Genomic DNA, 22,721 nt, shown 5'->3' on the forward strand with positions numbered 1-22,721 from the left:
ATAGGCCAGATTTCCCATTGCATTGGAACAACTTCTGAGGAATAGAGAGAATGCTCTCAATCCTTTTATATCCTCCAATTTAATTGTTCCCCAGGAAAAAGCCTTTTCCATATATGCTGTTGCAATATGATATTCATTACCAAAATGTTCCTTGAGTAGCTGTCTTGCCTTCTGGTAGCCCTGGGACAGAGGCAAATGTTGGCAACTTTGAACCAGCTCTTTTGGATGCCCTCTAGTATATTGTTCCAAAAAATGCAAACAGTCATAGGTGTCACACTTTTTCTCCACTCCATATTCAAATGCCCTTATAAAGGTTTCATACTGAAACGGATCTCCATCAAACACAGGTACGTCTCGTGATGGTAAAGAGGAATAGACATTCTGCTTAACCAATAAGGCATTGAAATCATGTTGTGCTTTTAGTAAATCAAGAATGTGATCTTGTTTGATGGCATTTGTGACAGGTGATGTAGTGTGAACTGTATGACCTTTAACATCCTCTTTTTTCATTTGTATAGTTGATTTTGACAGATTGTCAGTTTGCATTAAAGAGAGAGCAGCCTGTCTTGGAGTCATGTAATGAGCTTCGGTATATTTTTCATATATGAATTGTTTTGGCTTCCCAACCTGTGTGTCAGAGAGGGGCATTGTTTTATTTGGAGCAGCAGCTCCCTTGCGGGATTCAGAGCTCATTCTTGACACTCTTGATCCTTCTCTAGATCCCATGGTTGCAAAAACTTGCTCCCTTGCATTTGCTGCTGCCAGCTTGGTTTCCATTTCCAACTTTTCCTTTTCCATTCTGAGTTGTTCCTGTTGTTTTGCGAATTGTTCCTGTTGAATTCTTTGTTGTGATTCAATTTGATGTTTTTTCTCTAATGCAGCAGCCTCTGCCATGAGAGCAGCCTTTTCGGCCTGAGCTCGAATGCTAGCAGATGAGGTAGAAGAGGTTGTTGATGTTATGGAACTGCGTGTGACTGAGACATTCGATGCACTGTCCTGGGCTCCAATATCAGAAAGTGTAACACATAAATGTTCATCATGGGCAAGTGGGACATGCATTTCATCTTGGACTTGCGTTTCAACTGAGCCATGTGTTTCAGAGACATGCAATTGTGACTCCTCTTCCACAGGGGCAGTGTCATGTGTGGTTAGCTTTTTCACTTCTGATAACTATTCACGCACAAGTTTTATGAAACCTTGTAGTATCTTAATCTTTTCTTGAAACCAGTCATTTTTTCTATCAAGTTCCTCTTCAAGCAATGGTAAGGCAATCAATGAGGAATGATTTTCCCTTGCCTCTCCACACAAATGAATCAATTCATCCAAGTGACCTCTTACAGCATTTGCATTTTCATCATTTTCATTTGAATGCATGAGTTGTTTCATTGTGTCCCTTATTTTAGCAGCTTTTTTAACACATGCTCCTATTGCTTTATGATAATTGTCAACTTTCATTTCCAAGCCTTTGGCAGTATACGTTCTGGCTCTTTTTCCCTTTCCAAAATATTGTACATTTTCCTTTTCAGGATCCACATTTTCGCCACCTTGTGGCTGTACATCATCTTTGCCACCAGACATAATTGGCCAAGTCTCTCCCTTGTGCTGCTTTCAGGTCCACACAACTCACCCTATAGAGCTGGCAGGTGTTTCCAATCACCCTGGCTGATGAGCAGCAGCGTGGCCGTGGCACAGTTCGTCCTCTTGTGGCTTTTTGATGTCCTTCTGTGTTCTTCTTGTTGTCCTTTTTACTCGAAGAGCACCGTTCTTACTTGAATGTAATGGCAATCTTCACCTTCAAATGTTCCAATTTATTGTCATTACTCAACAGGTTTGAGGGAGTGATCTTACGCAGTAGCAAACATTGTATATGAAGTGAGGTCCAGTCAGAAATCCAGTTTATGCATATATATTAACGAACTTGCAGGGTGAATGAAACATACCAGGGATTATTGCAGTGATATTGTGTTATATGTTCTCCTGCCTGTTGCTGTCTGCTGTTGTCTGCTGCTGGTAAGAACGGCTTGTGCTCCCACACCTGAGTCCTTCCTCGTTTGGCTCACCTGTGCTCCTACATATGCCTTCCCCCCTGCACTGCTCAACCCAAAAAGCCTGCCACCTAGTGACAAAAGAAAGTAATGCCAACACAAAAATAAGGATGCCTTAAATGGCTCCTACAGATACAAATTTAGTTTGTCTCTTTTATCCGATCATTAATCGATTAATCGAAGTAATAATCGTCAGATTAATTGATTATCAAATTAATCGTTAGTTGCAGCCCTAGTTACAATTATACTGTTAAGAAAGTATTGTCTTATACTTTGCCTAAAATGAGAACACATCATAATCAGTGGCGGCTGGTGAATTTTGTTTTAGGTGGGGCTGCAAGTTTGTAAACCAAACCCCTGTAGGGGGGGTCATCCTCCCCCAGAAGATTTCTTTGTGATTTTCACATGCAAATATTGAAGATCTTTGCTCCTTCTCAACTCTGTGGTAATATTATTTTCACAAAATACAACCAATAGTACGTTAATGTTAAATCTTACTTGTGAAAAGTTATCCCCTGATTCCTATTTTCAACAGTCCGCTCATTTGAGCAGGAAAACGCTGAACACCAACCCGGTCTTGCAATACTTTTTGCGAGATCTCGCAAAAGGTGTTTTTCCTATGTCAGTGAACCGGAAGTAAAACAGACACAGCGATGGTGAACCGGAAGTGAAACAGAAAAAGCGATGGAGGAGCCTACCCATCATCCGTGGGAGAAGTTAATTGATTTCTATTTTAGTATTGGCTTAACATATAAAGACATCAAATCGTATTATGGTCCCACAACAGAGCACAGATGATGGGTAGGCTCCCTGCATGCTCCCGCTCTTCCATCGCTGTGTCTGTTTCACTTCCGGTTCACCATCGCTGTGTCTGTTTTACTTCCGGTTCACTGACATAGGCAAAAAGTATTGTGAGATCTCACAAAACATCCTTTGATTGATTGATTGAAACTTTTATTAGTAGATTGCACAGTACAGTACATATTCCATACAATTGACCACTCCAGCTCGTAGTGCCCAAGACCAGACTTAAAACCAGGGGAGACAGGGCCTTCTCTGTGGTCGTCCCTAAGCTCTGGAACACTCTGCCCCTCCATGTTTGAACTGCTCCCACAGTGGAGTGTTTTAAGTCTCGTCTAAAGACCCACTTTTATTCTCTGTCTTTTAACACTATGTGAGTTGTGTGGTCCTCTGTTGTCCTGTGTTTTTAAAATTTGGAATTCTATTTACTGTTTTAATTGGTTTCACCCTTTAAAATTGTTTTATATGTATTTATTTTATATTGGTTTTATATGTATTTATTTTTTTGTTTTTATTCAGTCATTGGTGAAGCTAAGGATAATATTTGAATATTGTTTTTAATATTGTTGTGCAGCCCTTTGGAAACATTTTGTTGTTTGAAATGTGCTATATAAATAAAGTGGATTGGATAAATGGTAACACCCGAATACGTTTTTCAACTTGTTTAAGTCGGGGTCCACGTTAATCAATCCATGTCCCTTTAAGGGCTCCATACTTTTATCCTGCACTACAACGAGCTAATGCAACGAAATTTCGTTCTTATCTGTGCTGTAAAGTTCAAATTTGAATGACAATAAACGGAAGTCTAAGTCTATGGAAGACAAAAGAAATGTATAGTAAGGGTCATTGAGGGCAACAGCCATCATTTACATAACAAACTGTGGCAGTCATACATAGCAGTCACGGCGTTTTGTTTTGTTATTTTAGTGTCAAAGCTTCCCTACCTTTGAAACATAGCACCGTGAGGAAATAATTGATTCATAAAAGAAACGGAGAAATAAAAGAGAAAAATAATTCAAGGCCCCACAGCTGCTTTGAAACTACTTTGATACTTCCGCCTTCTGCCGTGTGACGTCACCACAACAGAAAGGCGGAGCTACGAGTGACATCAAGGAAACGTTACCAACTAGTAGTCATTACGAAAGCTAAAGTGTCGTCTGTGCGACTCGACAACTTGAATATCCTTGTGTTCATCTTTTTTTTTTTTTGACTTGAGCTTTTTTTTTTTGAGAGGGGTGACAGATTGTCGTGTTCGGTTTTTATGCCGACACCCTTTTTTTCAGCAAAGCGGGCGGAATACGACAGCGGAAGAACTTAGTCACAGTGCGGGTAGTTAGCTAAAACAGTTAGCTGTGACTGTGTTAGCTCGGCTGTCATGTCGACACTTCCTCGGGATTCTCACTACCTAAGTGCGGCTATTTAGGCGGACTGCCGGCCACAAGTACTTCGGACTCTTTTTCTATTGGAACAACTGTCCATTGATCTGGGCTGCAGCTCCCTGGCGTGCACACTAATAACCACGCAAGATGAGAGGTCTTACGTCTTAACTATTACTCTCTGCGATATGGTAGGTGGAGCTGTAGCCGAGCTTGACGTTTAAATTCCCCCCTTTTCACCCAAAACAAAGAAATCTACCAAGGTTGTTGCAATATGCTGACAGATAACAGGTAAGCCCATTTTTGTACAGTATTGAAAGTGGTAAATATATATTTATGTTCCGCTGGTGAATCATCAATGTCCTGTCATCATGTAACTATGTTGCTATTTTTGGTTCCTCTTTTCTTTTTGAAGCCCCCCTCCCACCTCCACTGATCTCGTCACTTGAACACGTTTTCGTCACTAAAAAGAAAAGTGCAATACTCCCACTGCTATTTTTTATTTTTTTGCTATACCCAGGAAGCGCCTTAGAAGCAGTGACAATGAAGAGACTCAACAGCTGAGTCCTCAGGCCAAGAGGTCAGGAGGTGGCCCCTGCCTGCTTGTGTCAGATTTGGACTCAGAGGTGTGTGAGAATGTACATTCTTACCAATCGAAGTTGGGGTTTTTTCACGTTACTGTACATATTTTGCAGACACCGCATCGTATGCACAGTGAGAATGGCGTGCGTGTTTTATTTACGAGGCTCTCAAGTGAAAGCCCGTTTCTGTACGTCCCTGTATTTGCAGTCTTCGAGCAGCGACAGCAGCAATGGGACCTGCAGCACAGAGAGAGCACCGGTGGCCACCAGCAGGCCGTGCATACACAGCCAGAGCAACCGCATCCACCAGTACTCCCCCAGCACGAAGCCCAAGGACTCTGCCGTCTCCGTGGAGCACGGTTTCCATGGCAACGGCAGCACTTTCTCCTACGACTCCATCAACAGAGTCCTGAGGGAGGCGCACTTCAGCAGTCTACAGACCAGAGGCCGCCCGGGCTCGACATGACCCCCTTTCCTGGGTCCCTCACCGAGTCGGCCACTCCATGAGCGCCACCCTTGGGTTCAAATGAACGGCGAGGTTTACAGAATACTGGCTGTAAAGCTCATTCCCACTATGCCATATATACCATTTGTGAAGACCATAAGCACATTTGCCTTTACATGGCCCAGCCACTGTGGTTTACTGTGCAGTATTGATATGTATGTGCGTGTGTATGTGTACGCACCCTGTGCACTTTAAGAAGAGGTATCATTCTCTTAACATGCGTGCATTGATGTGTGGACATGTTCATTGGTGCTAATCACGAGAGAAGTATGATCCAAAGTGCTTGCAAAGTAAATAAAGCATAGCACTTTAATCAAAACTTGTTTGTATTTTTTCACCTCATATTTTAAAGTCCTGAATGTTTTACTTACCTGTACCTATTTATAACTGTATTCAACATTTAAAGGGAAATACTAAAACTAGTTCAGCCTTTATGAAATTTTAAGTCATCACTTTTGTAGTTTCGGCTTGCCCCAAGTGTCTCCTCACATCATTGGAACTAAATTGTGGTTAATTTTAACTATTAACATAACTGAACCATAGCAGGTTTAGACTTTTTTTCCCCACGGGAAACGTGCCAGTTGCTCTGCATAATTTTGCCATTCCTGCTTTAAGAACATTTAGTGGATTTGATTCATGAGTAGGCATGCAACCCGTTGAATGTTAATATTTTTATTTACATGATGAAGCACATTATTTAAATACGTACTCATTCAAATTTTACTTTCTGACAAATCAATTTTGTAGCCATGCTCTCTAGCACCGCTTTTGTGGTGATCGACACAAGCTTCCCACAATAAATACTCACAACCATACGTTTTGCAGCCATCTAATACTAAACGGAAGACAATTCTAGGTTAGCAAGGCTAATTTTAGTGCAAAGTGCGAGTCGGAGGTTCAGGATGTGCTGTGGAGGTGGTTTTTGTTGTTGCTTAAAACGAATCCTGAGATAAAAACCCTTAGTGGATAAGCTGTCTTCAGACCTTATCCACTCAATACAACAGAGACAAAGCATGCACTTCATGTCTCACATGTTGACCTAATTTGTTTAAATTTTCATAAAAATAACAAACCAACAAATATATACTATTTAACCACGATGAGACCCCTTGACTCTTTTTTTGTAAAAAGGTCTTGTTAGATGTCAAGAGTTCAGAAACAAGAAGGCCGATGCCTGTTGGCTGCCGTCTGACACAACAGTATCCGGACCTTTGCACTTGTGCACAGGTTGATTGTCCTCTACAGAGTCTATGTCGATGTGGGAGATTGTAGTCTCATACGGAGGCCTCCCCCTGGTGACCAAGTTCATACCAGTGAAGAGGGACAGTTTGCTGACACATTGTTGCACGCTTAAAGACTCCATGCAAGGTGCGCTCTCTTCTTCAGCTGCCTCCATCTTAGCAGTTCTAACAGGATCAAGAGCCAGTTGTTGCTCGGTTGGAAGAAGTTTCTCCTTATTGTTTATGAACTCCTGTGAGGAGACACTGTTTACATTGAACGACGATGGTGGGTGAGGGACATGATTGTGTGATGTATGGCTGCTGTTGGCTGGATCCAGTTTGGCAGCATTGTGAGCTCCACCCATCAAAGCCTTGAACTGTCGCAGGATCTGGTAGAAGCAGATAGAACAACAGCGCTACTATCTCCTTTTGTTTAGTCAGCTGTCTCCATTTTAAAGTCTCCAAAAGGCTCTTGTACCTTAGTAGCTTTGTTGGCTGCAGGTCCAGCAGGGCCTTCACTGAGCTGACAGAGCCGGCGTTGGGTAGCCCCAAAAATTTGCTCCAAGGACAGCAGGTCAGTGGTCATGAGGCAGGAGACAGCACACAGCGCTCTCTGCAGGAAAAAAGAAAAACAAAATACAGTAATACCTTGGTTTTAGTTAGTAATTCGTTCCAAAAGGTCAGACATTAACTAACATACTAAAACGGAAGCATCCATCCATCCATTTTCTACCGCTTGTCCCTTTCGGTGTAGCGGGGGGTGTTGGAGCCTATCCCAGCTGCATTCGGGCGGAAGGCGGGGTACACCCTGGACAAGTCGCCACCTCATCGCAGGGCCAACACAGATAGACAACATTCACACTCACATTCACACACTAGGGACCATTTAGAAGCAATTTCCCTTAAAAAAGCATGTACACAACCCATATTATAGAGAATACAGTGGTATCTGAATTTAAGAATGTTGTATTTGAATGTATTAATGGAAAACCCCTTGAGATGCAGCATCTCGTTTTCAAGGGTGACCAGAGACATTTAAAATTAACACAATACAGTACAACACAGGACAAGTTACACAACAAACAATTACAGACAATCATTAAAGACAATTTTGCTCAGATACCTCTCAGCTCACACAACTCTCTCAGAATTTATAATATTTACAACAGAATAACATATAATGCAGTAAAATAAATATAATAGTATTCAATTAAATTCCAACCAAGGACATACTACATACAGTGGCATTCCGTTTTAAGATAAACAAAAAGAGACATTTTGAAGGGACCAATGGTTGATAGACCTCAGAGAGACAGGCAGATGATTCCAATCAAAGGGGGCTCTAAAAGAAAAGGACCTCCGGGCCAGCTCTTTATGAACAGTAGGGACAGTAAATGTAGGATATTGAGTGTCTTAGAGGGTAGAATGATGTAAAGGGCACAAGAAAACATTTCAAATATGCTGGTAGATTAAAATAAATACAGTTGAAAATAAATAGAAACCAGTGGTACAGCCGTCGCTTGTCAGGATGGAGCTAGTTGAGCTGGGTGTATAAATGACAGTGATGAGTTCGCTATAGACAACTTCAAATAAATCTACCCAGGGTGTTAAACAAAACATTAAGAGGTTTAATGTGTATATCATAGGTATTAAAATAAACAATGTCCGAAAAACTCTAATTGGTAAAATAAATTGAGAGATTTTCCTTCTGACTTGAAATGTAAAACAGTTTGATGGTCTGTATAGTGGCATTAAGCAGGAGTATGTAGTCTTAATGATATAGTCAATATTTAATTTAAAGTTAAGTTCACAGTCAAGCCAGACTTCTAGGTACTTCACAGCGGTCTCATTGGTCATTAGTTGGCGTAGCAAATATCCCAGTTTCGATAGCCCGAGCTTATAGCTAGAAATGGACATAACTTTGTTTTCCAACCATTGGAAGAAAGCGAATCACCATACTGTCTTCTAATGCACAACCTCATCATATAATCAACAACACAGACTGTGGAAAAGTTCTGCAATCTGGGTAACACCGTTACCAGCAACAAATCCCTGGATGCTAAGATGATGCAGAGCATTGGAAAGGGAAGTGCCGCCTTCAGCCAACTAATAAAGACACTCTGGCAAGTCCACGGCATACGTCTCTCCACCAAGTTTGCTGTGTACAGAGCCGTGGCCCTGAGCTTACTCCTCTATTGTTGTGAGACATGGACCACCTACCACCTGCCCATCAAACTGTTGAAATATTTTTTACCAGCGTTGTCTGCTGAGGATCTGCAACATCAAGTGGCAAGACAGAGTCTAACCTGCAAATTCTGGAAAAGTGTGGCCTCCCCATTATTGAGTGCTTGATCATCAAGTGCCAACTGAGATGGACAGGACATATTGGAAGACAACAGGATTCTAAAGATGCTACTGTACGGACAGTTGAAGCAGTGGCACCGCAGTAAGGGGAGACCTTTCAAGAGGTACAAAGACACTCTGAAGGCAAACCGTAAGAATTGCAACTTCACTGTGAACTCATGGGAAGCAAAAGCCCAGGACAGAGCTATTTGGAGGCAGCAGGGTGCACAAGACATAAATAATTTAGAAACCAACAGAGCAATTAACATTCAGTCCAAGAAGGAGAGAAGGAAACAAGAGTTCCACTTTGGGTTCCTTCTCTTGTGGCCAATTGTGTGCATCGCCAATTAGTCTTCATTCTCACATGAGGACCCATCTCGCTAAATGACTTGTCTGCCTACTCATCTGTCGCATCAACAGGGGATTCGATAGGGAGAAGCTGGAAGGAAATACTGTGGAAGTCCACTCTTTAAGGTAAATGATGTCCAATATTATTATATTACATCATACAACTATTATAATTGTTTGTAGTATATTCTATTGTATTGTTTTTCATCCAATACGTCTTATCTAAAAGTTTGTTTTTCTTTTTAAAAGGCATGTCACATGTTAAAATTGTGCTCTTTTTGGGGGTGGATGGAGGGGGCAAGCACCAATTAAACTGATTTCAATTCATTTCAATGGGAGGCGTTGATTTGAAATACAAGTGTTTTGAGTTAAGAGCTCTGTCACAGAACCAATTAAGCTCGTAAATTGAGGTATTACTGTAATTATTGTTTTACATGCAGAAAACAATTATAAATACTTATAGATGACAGATTAAAAGGATACATTCATTTATTGTGGGAATGTCAGAGAATTAAATAGTTATGGTTGAAAAAAACAAAAGAAGCAATCACATTCCTAAATATAAACATCCCAATAACACTGCAAACTTGTATTCTTGATGATCTGCATCAATTTAGTCACAAGTCATCAAAGAGTAAAAATGCATTTCTTTCAATATGCATCATAAAAAAAACAGTAATAGTAAAAAAATAATGGATAGATGTTGATAGTCCAACTCATACTGACTGGTATACACAAGCTATGGAAATGATATCAGTAGAAACAACTGCATTTAGTTTAGATAATAATGAGTCACGTATTAGAATATGGGATCCATTATTTAAATTTGTTTTAACTATTAAATGAACCTAAAATAGGAATTATTTTATCTTTGTGGAAAATATTGGACACAATGTGTTGTCAAACTTATGAGATGCGATACAGAGTAAGTCACTGTGACAATATTGTTCTTTTTTTTTAAATATTATTTTATTTTTTATAAATGGCTGTGATGATAATGTAAATGAGGGATTTCTAATCACTGTTATGTTGGGATTTGATACATTTTGATACTGTTGTTGATATTATTTATTTTTGTTTGACTACTTTTGGATTGTTTTGTGTCATGTTTGTGTGTCCTCTCAATTGCTCTGTTGATTACTATTCTGAATGTTGCTGGGCCAGGTTTGGTTTTGGAATTGTAATTGTCTTATTAGGGTATTATTGTGTATTATTTTGTCGGATTGATTAGTAAACAATTTTTTTTAAAGGATAAATTAACATTTATAAAGACTACTACTTATATTAATATGACTATTATTGGGCAAAGACGGCAATGAGCAGAGAGAGGAAGAAAAGGGAACGCAGACACCACCTTTTTACTTCTAACTTCTAGGTCTTTCTTGAATAAAAAAAATGTTGCTCACTTTCTTTATCAATGTGGTCCCATGGTGACTTTTTTTGCAGCTGTACTCATTGAAAAAAGCACAGAGAAGGAGTCTCCAAAGCGCGGTATTTTTTGTTTGGGCATTTGATTCTTAATTGTATGCGGGCAAACTGACTAGTTTCTTATGCGCAATATATGACGTTAACCGAGACAATATACAACAACTAAAAACGTACATCAAAAACTGAATATCACAAAAAGTGGAGTGTGCGGACAAGACAATGGTCCTTACCATCTTAATTGTGTTTGTGGAATCTTGCAGCTGGCTTGAGAGCAACTCCACCACAACCTCACAGTTAAGAGTGGAGCACCTGACAGGGTTGAACCAAAGACAGAAATGCTAATAAATAACTCATAGACGGAGCTCAAACCAGAGTGGAACCTCTAATATCAAACACAAGCAGTTCAAAAGGGTTAAATCACCAAAAATTATTCCCGGGCGCGGCACCGCTGCTGCCCACTGCTCCCCTCACCTCCCAGGGGGTGATCAAGGGGATGGGTCAAATGCAGAGGACAAATTTCACCACACCTAGTGTGTGTGTGACAATCATTGGTACTTTAACTTTAAAAGCGCTGGTCTAATATGTTGGAATTTAAAAATATAAAATACAATTTCCGTAGCTTTTTGATTGATTGAGACTTTTATTAGTAGGTTGCACAGTGAAGTACATATTCCGTACAATTGACCACTAAATGGTAACACCCGAATAAGTTTTTCAACTTGTTTAAGTCGGGGTCCACTTAAATGGATTCATGATACAGATATATACTATCAGATATATACTATCATCATAATACAGTCATCACACAAGATAATCACATTGAATTATTTACAATCAGGGGTGTGGAGGGGGGTAGGATATGGACAGCAAGTAGTAGAGGTAGGTAGAGAGAGAGAGAGAGAGAGATCAGAAGGCATAAGAAAAAGTATCTGCATTTGATTGTTTACGTTTGATTATTAGCAATCCGGGGAGGGTGTTAGTTAAGGGTTGTAGCTGTCTGGAGGTGAACTTTTATTGCGGTTTTGAAGGAGGAGAGAGATGCCCTTTCTTTTATACCTGTTGGGAGCGCATTCCACATTGATGTGGCATAGAAAGAGAATGAGTTAAGACCTTTGTTAGTTCGGAATCTGGGTTTAACGTGGTTAGTGGAGCTCCCCCTAGTGTTGTGGTTATGGCGGTCATTTACGTTAAGGAAGTAGTTTGACATGTACTTCGGTATCAGGGAGGTGTAGTGGATTTTATAGACTAGGCTCAGTGCAAGTTGTTTAACTCTGTCCTCCACCTTGAGCCAGCCCACTTTGGAGAAGTGGGTAGGAGTGAGGTGGGATCCGGGGTGGAGGTCTAGAAGTAACCTGACTAGCTTGTTCTGGGATGTTTGGAGTTTAGATTTGAGGGTTTTGGAGGTGCTAGGGTACCAGGAGGTGCATGCGTAATCGAAAAAGAGTTGAACGAGAGTTCCCGCCAGAATCCTCATGGTGCTTTTGTTGACCAGAGATGAGATTCTGTAGAGAAATCTCATTCGTTGGTTAACCTTTTTGATTACCTTGGTTGCCATTTTATCACAGGAAAGGTTAGCCTCTAGAATGGAACCTAGGTAGGTGACCTCATCTTTCCTGGTGATAACAATGTCACCCACTTTTATAGTGAAGTCATTGACTTTCTTAAGGTTGATGTGGGACCCAAACAGGATGGATTCCGTTTTACCCAAGTGTATGGATAGCTTGTTGTCAGCGAGCCAGGTGCAAGTTCTACAGCGCTCAGCACTGAGGATTTTCTCCACCTGTGACTTGTCCTTGTCAGATACCAGCAGGGCAGAGTCATCCGCAAACAAAAACAATTCACAGTCGCATGCCGATGACAAGTCGTTTATGTATATTAGGAACAGTAAAGGTCCCAATATACTGCCTTGGGGGACTCCACAGCTCACCGAGAGGGGGGGAGGGGCACGGTGCCGTTTACCTCTACCACCTGCTCCCTCCCCTCTAAGTAAGATTGCATCCAGCTCCAAGAGGTTTTGTTAAATCCGATTGCTCTGAGCTTATCCAACAGTATAGCGTGGTTAACGGTGTCAAAGGCCTTCTGAAGGTCCAGCATGACCATGCCGCAATATTTGCCCGCGTCCACCTCATGTTTCATGTGGTCGGTCAGATAGAGAAGGCATGTGTCAGTGGAGTGGTTAGTTCTGAAGCCGGATTGGAATTTGTACATGAGTTTATTAGTGGCAAGGTAACTATCGACCTGTTCATAAACTATTTTCTCCATTACTTTCGAAATGGAACTGAGAATAGAAACAGGTCGGTAGTTGCCAGGTTCCAATTTGCTTCCTTTTTTAAAGAGGGGAGTTACTCTTGCTATCTTAAAATCTTTTGGTACTTGGCCTTGTGTAATTGATAGGTTTATTATGTGCGTGATGATCGGGGCAATGATGGAGGCAGAGTCCCTGAGGAATCTGGAGGGAATATTATCAAGGCCGGAGGCCTTGTTTGGGTGGAGCGCGCTCAATTTTTTAAACACCTCATCAGCTGTGACCATTTCTAATTTGAAATCATCGTTGGATACTCCTAGCTTTCTGTAGAAGGCTTTAATGTGTTCTACACCAAAGCGACCAGAGTGGTGGGACAGCTTGTTGACAAGAGTTGCGGCTATGCTGGTGAAAAAGGTGTTAAGTTTGCTAGCTACCTCCATTTTGTCTGTAATGAGGGAGTCACCCTTGATGCTGATGTTGGTGAGTTTGGTTTTAAGTTTCTGGCTGCAACCAGGAAGCTGGTTGTTGAGAATTTTCCAGAGCTCACGTGGCTTATTTGTGTTTTCCTCTATTTTGTCGTTAATGTAATGTAAGCTAATAGTCTTTACTGTACTAACTGTACAGACAATGTTCCAAACAGTATTTCACCATCCCTTATGTCATACTGGTGTAAAAATAACTAAACAGCTGTTGATATGACAACAAGGTGGGGCATCAAATCTTTGTGTTAATCGCAATTAATCACTTACATATTTAGTGCGTTATGTCTATTTACTGCGATACTCTAATGTTTAATCTCTAACGTTACAATCTCTGTATGCCTTTCAGTTTCCTCACCCTCTTCTTGTGCTTAACTGAGACAACATGTGGCACAGAGATAATATGTAACCAAGGCAAAAAAGGAAGTCTCACTCTGTCACAAGGCTGATGCTAGTGGCTTTATAATAGTGGGGATAGGGCGAATTATATCTAACAAATAGTGTAAAATATTATTACTAAACTTTAAGACGCAATAAACGTTTGTTTATGCTTTGTATAAATTTGAATGTTGTCTTGTTTTTAGCGTAGACAATATTTATTTTTTTTAGCAAACGCACATCTATTCACTTCATGAGCTATGGAGAAATGGCGTCACTTCCGGGTGTGGTTTGACCCACATCAAACTGACTTCATACTATTATAACACATCTGTGCATCAATATAGTGATATAATACACTGATATGTCGATTATATCTAAAATCAGAGCAGACATGCATGGAAAAGAATGTTGTTTTAATCGCCCGTGCGTGTGTAAATAATCGCTAATTTTTTTTAACGTTTGACAGCAGCCATTACATCATAAACTAAAATAATGACAAAGGCGCAAGCACGCCTCGCTTTTTATTTTATTTTTTTGGCTCAAATATTTTACACTTGTAAAAAAAATACTTACCTAACTTTTAAAGCATGCCAACTTTTAATTTGAAGTTGTATGCAACTTTGAAGACAAGTCTGTTCATAAAATTAAGATTATACTAAATTACAAACTGCATGGCGAGGTTAGAGGTTCCACTTTAAGTTGAATATAATATATATTTGCACTGACTTTTTGACAAAGTGTTGGCTCTCCTCAGTGGACAGAAACACTCTGGATCCTTCAGTCAGCTTGCCGATGAGCGCCATCTCCTGGCCACAGTCCCCCAGTTGCAAGGCTTCCACCCTTTATAACCAGATATGCACGAAAGAGATCTTAGATGTTACTACATTTCGAAATAAACTCACCGTTCCGATAGGTCCCCACTGCTTTCTCTACTGGCTCCTGATTGGCTATCGGTGCACGCCGATTTACTGCCCCCGGAGGCTCGGCTACAGGTTGAAATGTCCTGGGATGAGTGGTGAGAGGACGTGTTGCCACTGTCAATTTCTTCCCATCCGCCTCCCACCTGGCCTGGACATCGCTTTGTCCCCCCTGTAGTAAACACACATAGGGAGTAAAATTGAATCTACCTAGCGACATGTTCTCATCACACCAGCAATGTCAGACCTTTAGGTTTGCGAGCAGACAGACTGTAGGCACATGCTGGCACAGCTACTTCTATTGGCGCTGAGGGTGCCACTACAGCCCGGTAGTGGTTGTCATGAAGCCGGATGCCCTGGTGTTCAATAGGTGGTAGGACAGCACTGGCCACCACTTCTGCAGCTTTTTGGATCTTATCCAGAAGGGAGTCAGTACCTGCTAAAAATAAAAGAGAGAAAAATAAACCATGATAAAAACAAAGAAAAAAAAGAGGAGAATATGTGTATAGAATGTGACTCACATGTTCCTTTCTTACCTGGATTGTAACCAAAGCCCTGCATTGCTGACCTGTGTGTGGCTGCCGATCCCATACCTGGAACGAGAGCGACAATGATGCACATGAATATGAAGCTGCTACATTTTTTTCGTAGTTGTATTAACTCCACAAAATGGCAGTTTTCAAAGTATCATAGCTGTCAATATCGCCCAAACTTGTTCCATTCGTTTGTGCTGCAAAGAGTTTTGATCTAACTATTAGTGTTTAAGTTATTAACGTTTCAATATTTATAACCAGACCCCCCACCTTGTCAAAACCTCCCTATACCAATCCCAGTTGTTTGTACTGCAATTTTTTTTAAGTTAACGTTTTGTGGTTTTATATTATTAACATGTAATTAACGAGTTAATCATAACTTCAACCCCCCAACGATGTAAAAAAAACTCTCCAAACTTGTCCCATGCTTTTGTGCTGCAAAGATTTTAGTCCAACTATTATAGTTTTTAGGTTATTAACGTTTTATGGAGCTGGTTAGGAATCACACCATGTTAATAACTTGAAAACTCGAATAGTTCGACCAAACATTTTTGCAGGACAAACAAGCACATACATAACATAGTTTGGGGAGAGAGTCAACATAGTTAGATTAATGACAACTTAATTACATATTAATACCAAAAAAATATTAGTAACTTCTGTAATGGCACAAACGGAACTTTTGTAGTACAAACAAGCACAAACGATTGTGATTGGTGTGGGGAGAATTTGACAAGGTGGGGGCTGGTTATGAATATTGAAACGTTAATAACTTGAAAACTATAATAGTTAGACCAAAAAAATTCCAGCACAAACTATACCACACAAAGCACAAACGAATGGAAAATGTTTGGGTGATATGGACAAGAGTAACTTAAAAGGCACAAACAAACATGTTTGCAGCACAAACGATTGGGACATGTTTGGGGAGATTTGGACATGTTGGGGAGGCAAATTCACACAGGTGGTTGACCAGCATCCTGCAGCTGTATCCACTGTACCTCTGCATGCACTTTAAAATACTGGTTGCACCCACTCAGTTGTTGGTGTGAAACTCATGTGTTAAAGTTAAAGTACCAATGATTGTCACACACACACACGAGGTGTGGCGAAATTATTCTCTGCATTTGACCCATCACCCTTGATCACCCCCTGGGAGGTGAGGGGAGCAGTGAGCAGCAGCGGTGGCCGCGCCCGGGAATACTTTTTGGTGATTTAACCCCCAATTAACAACCCTTGATGCTGAGTGCCAAGCAGGGGGGTAATGGGTGCCATTTTTATAATGTTTCACTAGCTGTACTGTTGTTTACAATAGACACATTTTCAATGAGGCAAAGTTATCAGTCTTTTGCCCTTTTCCTGTGTAATTTCCATTACGTTAGTAATTGTACATAACAATATGCATCATAATTCACTGTGACTATAATACAATTATTTGCTATTGCTCACCCATTGTTGGGGTTGATATGTTGAGCGGGAAGACTCCACTTTTGATGGAAATTGTATCTGAGAAAAGCAGCCGTGCAACTTCCTATACACACAAGAAAATGTTTTTATTTTGATTACTTTGCCTGTGTAACTTCTTGGTATTAATAACCGTTTTCTTGCCTGTGCTGTCTTTCTCACTTTCTGATACAAAGCCAGGCCGTGTATAGGATCAGGAGGGCCACTGTAAACTTTAACCCAAGACACACTGTGAATGATCAGGAGCACATGACAACAATTGGAGGAGAACAAACTTATGTCCTACCTGATGCTTGCTGAATGAAGGTGGAGTTCCTCCTGAGTTCAGTGAGGAAATGTTTTGAGCCATGGCCGCACAGATGTACTAAGATCTTGAGCACCTGAAACACAAGAAACTATAATCAAATCTATTTGAATACATGACGGTCAATTTATGCGCGGACTCACTTTGAGTTTGACATGGCAGGACTCGACTTGCAGCCTCTCCAGAAGGTACTCCAGCAAGCACTGATCATTAGCTGAAGACTCATGGGAGATTTCTGCAAAAGTGTTAAGGAAACGGTGCAGTGCATGTACATTTCCAGTACTGTAGTTGCAGTGTCCAACAAAATGCCAAAGGATACTTCCAATCTCTTGGAAAAGGTACCCAGGGCAGGGGCTCTCATCATCTGCTGTAGCCTTCATTAGAGTTGGGACCTTTAAATTAGTAGGAGACATGATCTGACACAAATAGTCTCAACTAAACATGGTTGGTCATTCCTCACTAATATATTTATCGTAACAGCGTTTTTAGTTTGTCTGATACTTTGACACGAACAAGGGTGCTATTAAGTTAGACATTTTTTCCAATTTTAAGCATTCTGACAGTGTTAGCTAGCGCGCTATGTTGCTAGCAACTCAGCTTCAAAAATAAACATTAAGCCATAGGAGTCATTTATCTCATGAGTTATTCATTAACTAATAACCGGTATAACTACAACTTACTTTTTGGAGGAAAGCAAACCGCTCCATAAATGTAGCCATGATCTTGCAATCCGAGCTGCGGGTTCCTCATCTTTCAGTGGTGTCGGAAGGCGGGGCTTGATATGACAGATAGCCAATCACAACCCGCGGAGTGACCAGTGACGAAGAATTCTATTGGCTTTTCAACGCTCGGTAAAACAACCAATCACCCAACGTAAAAGTGGTGTCGTCAGTTGATTGGCAAGACTATCAGCGAATCATGTTGCTCCAAATTGTGCAGCGTAACACAATGGCGCTGTCCATACGGCACAAAATGTTGTCTTCTAACTCCTGATTTATTCACTTTTCCACCTATTTAGAAAGGTTGCTGACACATCAAAACATCGAGGAGCTGCATATAGTTTCAGTTTTTGCCAGGACCATGTCTGGGTCAAATGTTTGGAATCGCACCCGGGAGAAATTAAGACGTTTTCCCGAAGTGTTTGCACAATGTTCGGGAGAGGTAAGCATGGACAAATCTAGTGATTGTCATAATCAGTCAAGTCAATTTTATAGGTCATGAATATTTTTGCTTACTTGGACATGGTAGTATTGGAGAAAGCAGTCAAATGCAACGCAATCAAATCTTTAATCTAATATTAAACAATCTTCCTATAATAACGTAAAGAATTGACACTGTCAAGAGAGGTAGTCGGTTAACTGCACTTTTATTATTGTGCTGACAGTGGCATAGAACTGCATGATATATTTTGAATATTTAGATTCCACCAGTGGCGGGCCTGCGTTTCCCACCTAGGCCTTCAGTGATGTCCGACTTCAATGATTACCTCCCAAAACACCATCATTGATGTCACCACAAGACCATTGCTGGAGAAATACTATACAGAAACACATTTACGCACTACTGTGCATCGAAACACCTCAACAGTGTACAAAACGGGTTATTTTCTGGCGCATTTAAAAATCAATAAACCCGCATCAACAATTAAAACATATCTTATGTGGTACTGTCAAAATTAAAATAGCAAAAAAACATATCAAACGTGAAAAAATATAGAAATAATATATTTGAACTCACAATTCGTAGCACCCATTCGAATAGCCCCTCGCAGTCGGTTGATTCGAGTGGAAATGGCGGGCATTTCCCCATTTCATCGCCAACATAGTCTCACAAGATGTAGTTTCTCTTTAAATATCCTCCTTGAAAATGGCCTTGCAAATATATATCTGCCACCTAATCAACGTTTTGTTCTCCTTCTGTGTGGGTCAACACTCCCCACTTCCTGCTAAATTGCAACTTGTGAATGGATTCTCACTTTGGAATGACAAGTGAGTATCCAGTCACAGTCTCGTTAACATCAGGCTACCTAGATAGGCTACTGTCAACAACTTGTGATCTGATTGGCTATCGCAACTGTCTCTCAACTCCATCCATCCATCCATTTTCTACCGCTTATTCCCTTCTGGGTCGCGGGGGGCGCTGGAGCCTATCTCAGCTACAATCGGGCGGAAGGCGGGGTACACCCTGGACAAGTCGCCACCTCATCGCAGGGCCAACACAGATAGACAGACAACATTCACACTCACATTCATACGTCTCTCAACTCTGTGTTCTCAAATTCATTTCCTAACGGTCCCAGTGAGTATCCAATCACAGGACGTGTAAATGTCACGTTCAACGTGAGGCCAGCTAGAAGGCCTTACTGACAACAACTCGTGATCTGATTGGCTATCGCAATTACCTATCGACTGTATGTGGCCGTTCACTTACAGTGCATACAGTGCATTGTTGATTCTGAAGGCCCCGGGCAGATTTCGTACAGCATGGCAACATAAGTTAATTCTGATTGGGTACAAACTCTAACCTAAAAACAACAGCACTGGAAGGAGCATAATATGACATGAAAATAATAATTTTAGATATTTTGGGAAAGTGAAATAAAAATTACTTTTATCTTATGATCATGATTTCTGGTTATATTAGGCCAGCAGAGAAGGCCTTGCTGGCCTGACGGCCCACCACTGGATTTCACTAATACATTTATGGTACCATGCGTTTGTACTTTAGGCAACTGCTTATGGCAAATGTGTGGCAGCTACTACAACAAGCAAACAAGAACTGAAGAAGGACCTTTGCGCTAAAGAATTTGCAGCATTGAGAACATGCTTTGCAAATGCGGTATGTGCCAAATGCATATTGTTATTGCTGGGTGGAAAAAATGATGACGCTTTGTTTTGTTACAGGCCAAGAAAACGGTGAAATGAATGGGGAAAAACAAACAAACATGGGAAGTCAAGATGTTAAATGAATAATGCTGCAAGATCACAACTTTGACTGTGAATGAACTTTACATTTAGCCTTTATTATCATGAAATTGCACATATAAAACAATGTCAATAGAAAAGTAGTAAGAAAATACATCTGTACAAAGGCAAAGCATGTGCTGACAAAATGATCTGCATCACATTCTTAATATTACACAGGTGTTTATATCTAAGTACTACAATTCTACAGCAAGAAAGAAAAATGCTACAAGGTGCGATAATATATTACCTGAAAGCTCCAACATTATGTTGAATTGAGACATATAAAGACAACAAAACCTGTGTAAGGAGCATTATTCCACATTTACAGTACGCCTTACACCTTAACGTAATGGAGGAAAACAAGTGAGCAGAGGACACAATGCAGAAAGTAAATACAAATAAAAGGTGAAGACATTTAAGTGACTCATGATATTCATTAGGTATTCACACTTAATAGAATGTATCTGCGTTTATTTATGTACATTTTAACAATCTAATAATCTCTTCAATTGTCCAACACATGACAAAAATAAGTTAATATGTACAAACTCTTTGTTTTTTTCAAAAGCATTTTGGTCATTATTTCAAAAGGAAGGTATCATCTTGATTTAACCATTGTCCAACAATAGTATTGGGATTTCTTTGTAACAAATGTGAAGGCAGTAGCGAAGATAAGGCAACAAAGTCTCCACAATTTTTTTGGAGGGTGTACAGGTAGAAGTGTAAAAGAGAATATGTGTTATTTCATCTCCTTATCCTCAGCGGTCTGCTTAATCTGCCGTGAGTGCATCATGGCCCCAGCGAGCAGCTTCTCCTCCAGGGCTACATGCAGGTCACTGCCCCCTAGGTCCAGCAGGGGCTCCAGCCCTTGCACTGCCCTGGGCACCTCGGGCATCTTCAGACCCTCCACGGCCCTGCGCCTCCGCTTTAAATCCATCTCTCCCTCGTCCCTCGCTCTCTCGTGGGAGCCCTGAGGGTGAGCCTGGGCTTTGACGGCCCCTTCTTCGGCACCCTCTCTGGGGTCCGCCTGAGCAGCAACGTTCTCTTTGAGGTCTCGTCCTCCTTTCTTCAAAGCTTCGCTGTCTTTTCTCTGAGCCTCCTGTGCAGCGTTTTGGACTTCCAGGTCTCGCTCCAGTAGGGCTAACCTCTCCTGCGCCTTCTTTTTTTCCCTCTCAACTATTTCATTGTCTGCTTTCTTAATCTCCTGCTGGCGTCTCTCCTTGGCAGCCTTCTCCTGTGCTAATACCTCTTTTAGTGCCTTCTCTTTCTCCATTTTTTCTCTCTTCTCCCTTTCCTGTCGTTCCTTTTCCACCCGGGCCTGTACTTCATTCTCTATCTTTTCTCTCTCAAGTCTCTCTTGCTCTGCGGCCAGCTTTTCCTGTGCTTCTCTCTCCTGATGTTCTTTTTCTAATCTTTCTGCTTTCTTGTTTTCCAACTCCTGTTCTCTGGCCACCTTTTCCTTAAGCTCCCTATCAAGTTGTTCTTGTTCCAGTCTAACCCGGGCCTCATTGTCCTTCTCTCTTTGTTTCATGTTCTCTTTTTCCTCGTCCATCTTGTGCTCCTCATCTTTAAGATGGGCTACCTTTTCATTTTGGGCTACAGGCTGATGGCCCTCAGGTATGTTCCTCATTAAGGGCACTCCTCTCGTCCCAAGCTCACTCTGCTGATGGGACTCAGCTTTGGGCGCATCTGGGTTGTTTTCTTTGTAAGCTGCTGGAACATTTAATATTGCTACCTCTGCTCCCTTGTTCTCAGCCTGACCTGCATTCTGGACCACAACATGAGGGTTGGCAACAACAGCTTGCTGAGCCTCGGCTCCTGCTGCATCCTTGACGTCTGCGGCCAGCTCCGACTCTCTGGGCTTTACCGCTCCTCCTTCTGCCTCTTCCTCGTGTTCCTGGAGGCCTTTCTCCGGCTCACCTTTAAGAGCATTTGTTAAATAAATATCTTGTTGCACAGGTTTAGAATCCTAAGCACACATTATGGATAAAATTACAGAGACACTTGTTAACAAGGGTTGCAATGATTGACCAGTTTAACTTTTAACCTTGATTAAAAATGTCACGGTTGTTTATTCGCAAAGACTCAACTACACCAAGTGTTTCAGTCCTTTTCACTCACTATAAACAAACATAATGCTGGCACGTTATCTTCGGCACAACCTGCACGAAACGAAAACAAAGTTGCACCAGCGGTGCACGTGCTTATACACACCTATTGACAAGACACTTTAGTATTCTACATTAGCTTAAAAATGGCAGCAGGCAAAGCAATGAATTGTTTCCGCCCTCCAAAAAGGCTGAAATCAGCAGCAAGGGGACATTTTGGGTTCCTCAAAAACCACCAAGGAGTCATTGAAGAAGACGACTCACCCATTTACAAAACCAAACCTGCCAAAAGGTTACAACTAAACGGTTCAATACATTCAATATGGTGCAGCTTTACCTGTGAAAGTAAAGGTAATACATACCGTACTAACTGAATATGTTAGTAGCGAGTTATTTAATGAAGAACTGAGTTGGTATGGAGTTGAATATAAAGGTGTCACATACAATCAGTAGCTTAGCATTGAGTCAATATAGTGTAAACAAGTAGCAACAGGTACTCCTGTCCAGGGCTTTATTTGGCGACCATTTAACATTAGAGATGGCTTCTTCCTGTCTGTGTTAAATAAATTATAGGCATTGTAAATTAATATAGCAAGTGTAAAACACTAACATATCAGGAGCTTGTAAAATAATCACTATACCATGGGCTCTAATTATGTGCATTTTAGTTAACACAT

The 22,721-nt window shown here is 41.0% G+C and overlaps 4 protein-coding genes across 13 annotated transcripts in view; 2 read left to right on the plus strand and 2 right to left on the minus strand.

Moving 5' to 3' along the window:
- The first annotated feature begins 3,927 nt into the window (after positions 1–3,927).
- si:dkey-21c1.1 (uncharacterized protein LOC100150256 homolog) lies at positions 3,928–5,627 on the plus strand. The gene is made up of 3 exons (XM_062056038.1): positions 3,928–4,513; positions 4,743–4,848; positions 5,012–5,627. Exons 1-3 carry the CDS (start codon positions 4,497–4,499, stop codon positions 5,267–5,269), a joined length of 381 nt encoding a protein of 126 aa, XP_061912022.1. The 5' UTR covers positions 3,928–4,496; the 3' UTR covers positions 5,270–5,627.
- Positions 5,628–5,971: 344 nt separating this feature from the next.
- Positions 5,972–17,790, minus strand: tepsin (TEPSIN adaptor related protein complex 4 accessory protein). Of its 7 annotated transcripts, none has more exons than XM_062056053.1 (13): positions 17,651–17,735; positions 17,290–17,344; positions 17,114–17,205; positions 16,953–17,046; positions 16,811–16,878; positions 16,652–16,733; positions 15,191–15,262; positions 14,917–15,108; positions 14,655–14,841; positions 14,479–14,592; positions 10,878–10,956; positions 7,007–7,141; positions 5,973–6,917 (listed from the first exon to the last, which is right to left on the minus strand). In XM_062056053.1, the coding sequence occupies exons 1-13, from the start codon at positions 17,687–17,689 to the stop codon at positions 6,453–6,455; spliced, it is 1,674 nt and encodes a 557-aa protein (XP_061912037.1). In that variant the 5' UTR covers positions 17,690–17,735; the 3' UTR covers positions 5,973–6,452. The 7 variants fall into 7 exon arrangements, with proteins under 7 accessions (XP_061912035.1, XP_061912033.1, XP_061912037.1 ...); XM_062056052.1 differs by having other exon boundaries at positions 5,974–6,917; positions 17,290–17,362; positions 17,651–17,789; XM_062056051.1 differs by having other exon boundaries at positions 5,972–6,917; positions 14,917–15,105; positions 15,206–15,262; positions 17,114–17,362; positions 17,651–17,790.
- Positions 17,791–17,889: 99 nt separating this feature from the next.
- On the plus strand, positions 17,890–21,367 carry ndufaf8 (NADH:ubiquinone oxidoreductase complex assembly factor 8). Its single transcript, XM_062056056.1, has 3 exons — positions 17,890–18,131; positions 19,698–19,808; positions 19,874–21,367. The coding sequence occupies exons 1-3, from the start codon at positions 18,051–18,053 to the stop codon at positions 19,892–19,894; spliced, it is 213 nt and encodes a 70-aa protein (XP_061912040.1). The 5' UTR covers positions 17,890–18,050; the 3' UTR covers positions 19,895–21,367.
- Positions 20,565–22,721, minus strand: part of slc38a10 (solute carrier family 38 member 10) — a 36,423-nt gene continuing 34,266 nt past the window's right edge. For all 4 annotated transcript variants that reach the window (XM_062056045.1, XM_062056047.1, XM_062056046.1 and 1 more), the window contains one exon: positions 20,565–21,856. In XM_062056045.1, the coding sequence (XP_061912029.1) occupies positions 20,676–21,856 (1,181 nt within the window). In that variant the 3' untranslated portion in view covers positions 20,565–20,675. The remainder of the gene's footprint in view (positions 21,857–22,721) is intronic.

The sequence above is a fragment of the Entelurus aequoreus genome, linkage group LG08 (genome assembly GCF_033978785.1).
Source record: "Entelurus aequoreus isolate RoL-2023_Sb linkage group LG08, RoL_Eaeq_v1.1, whole genome shotgun sequence".
NCBI classification, from domain to species: domain Eukaryota; kingdom Metazoa; phylum Chordata; class Actinopteri; order Syngnathiformes; family Syngnathidae; genus Entelurus; species Entelurus aequoreus.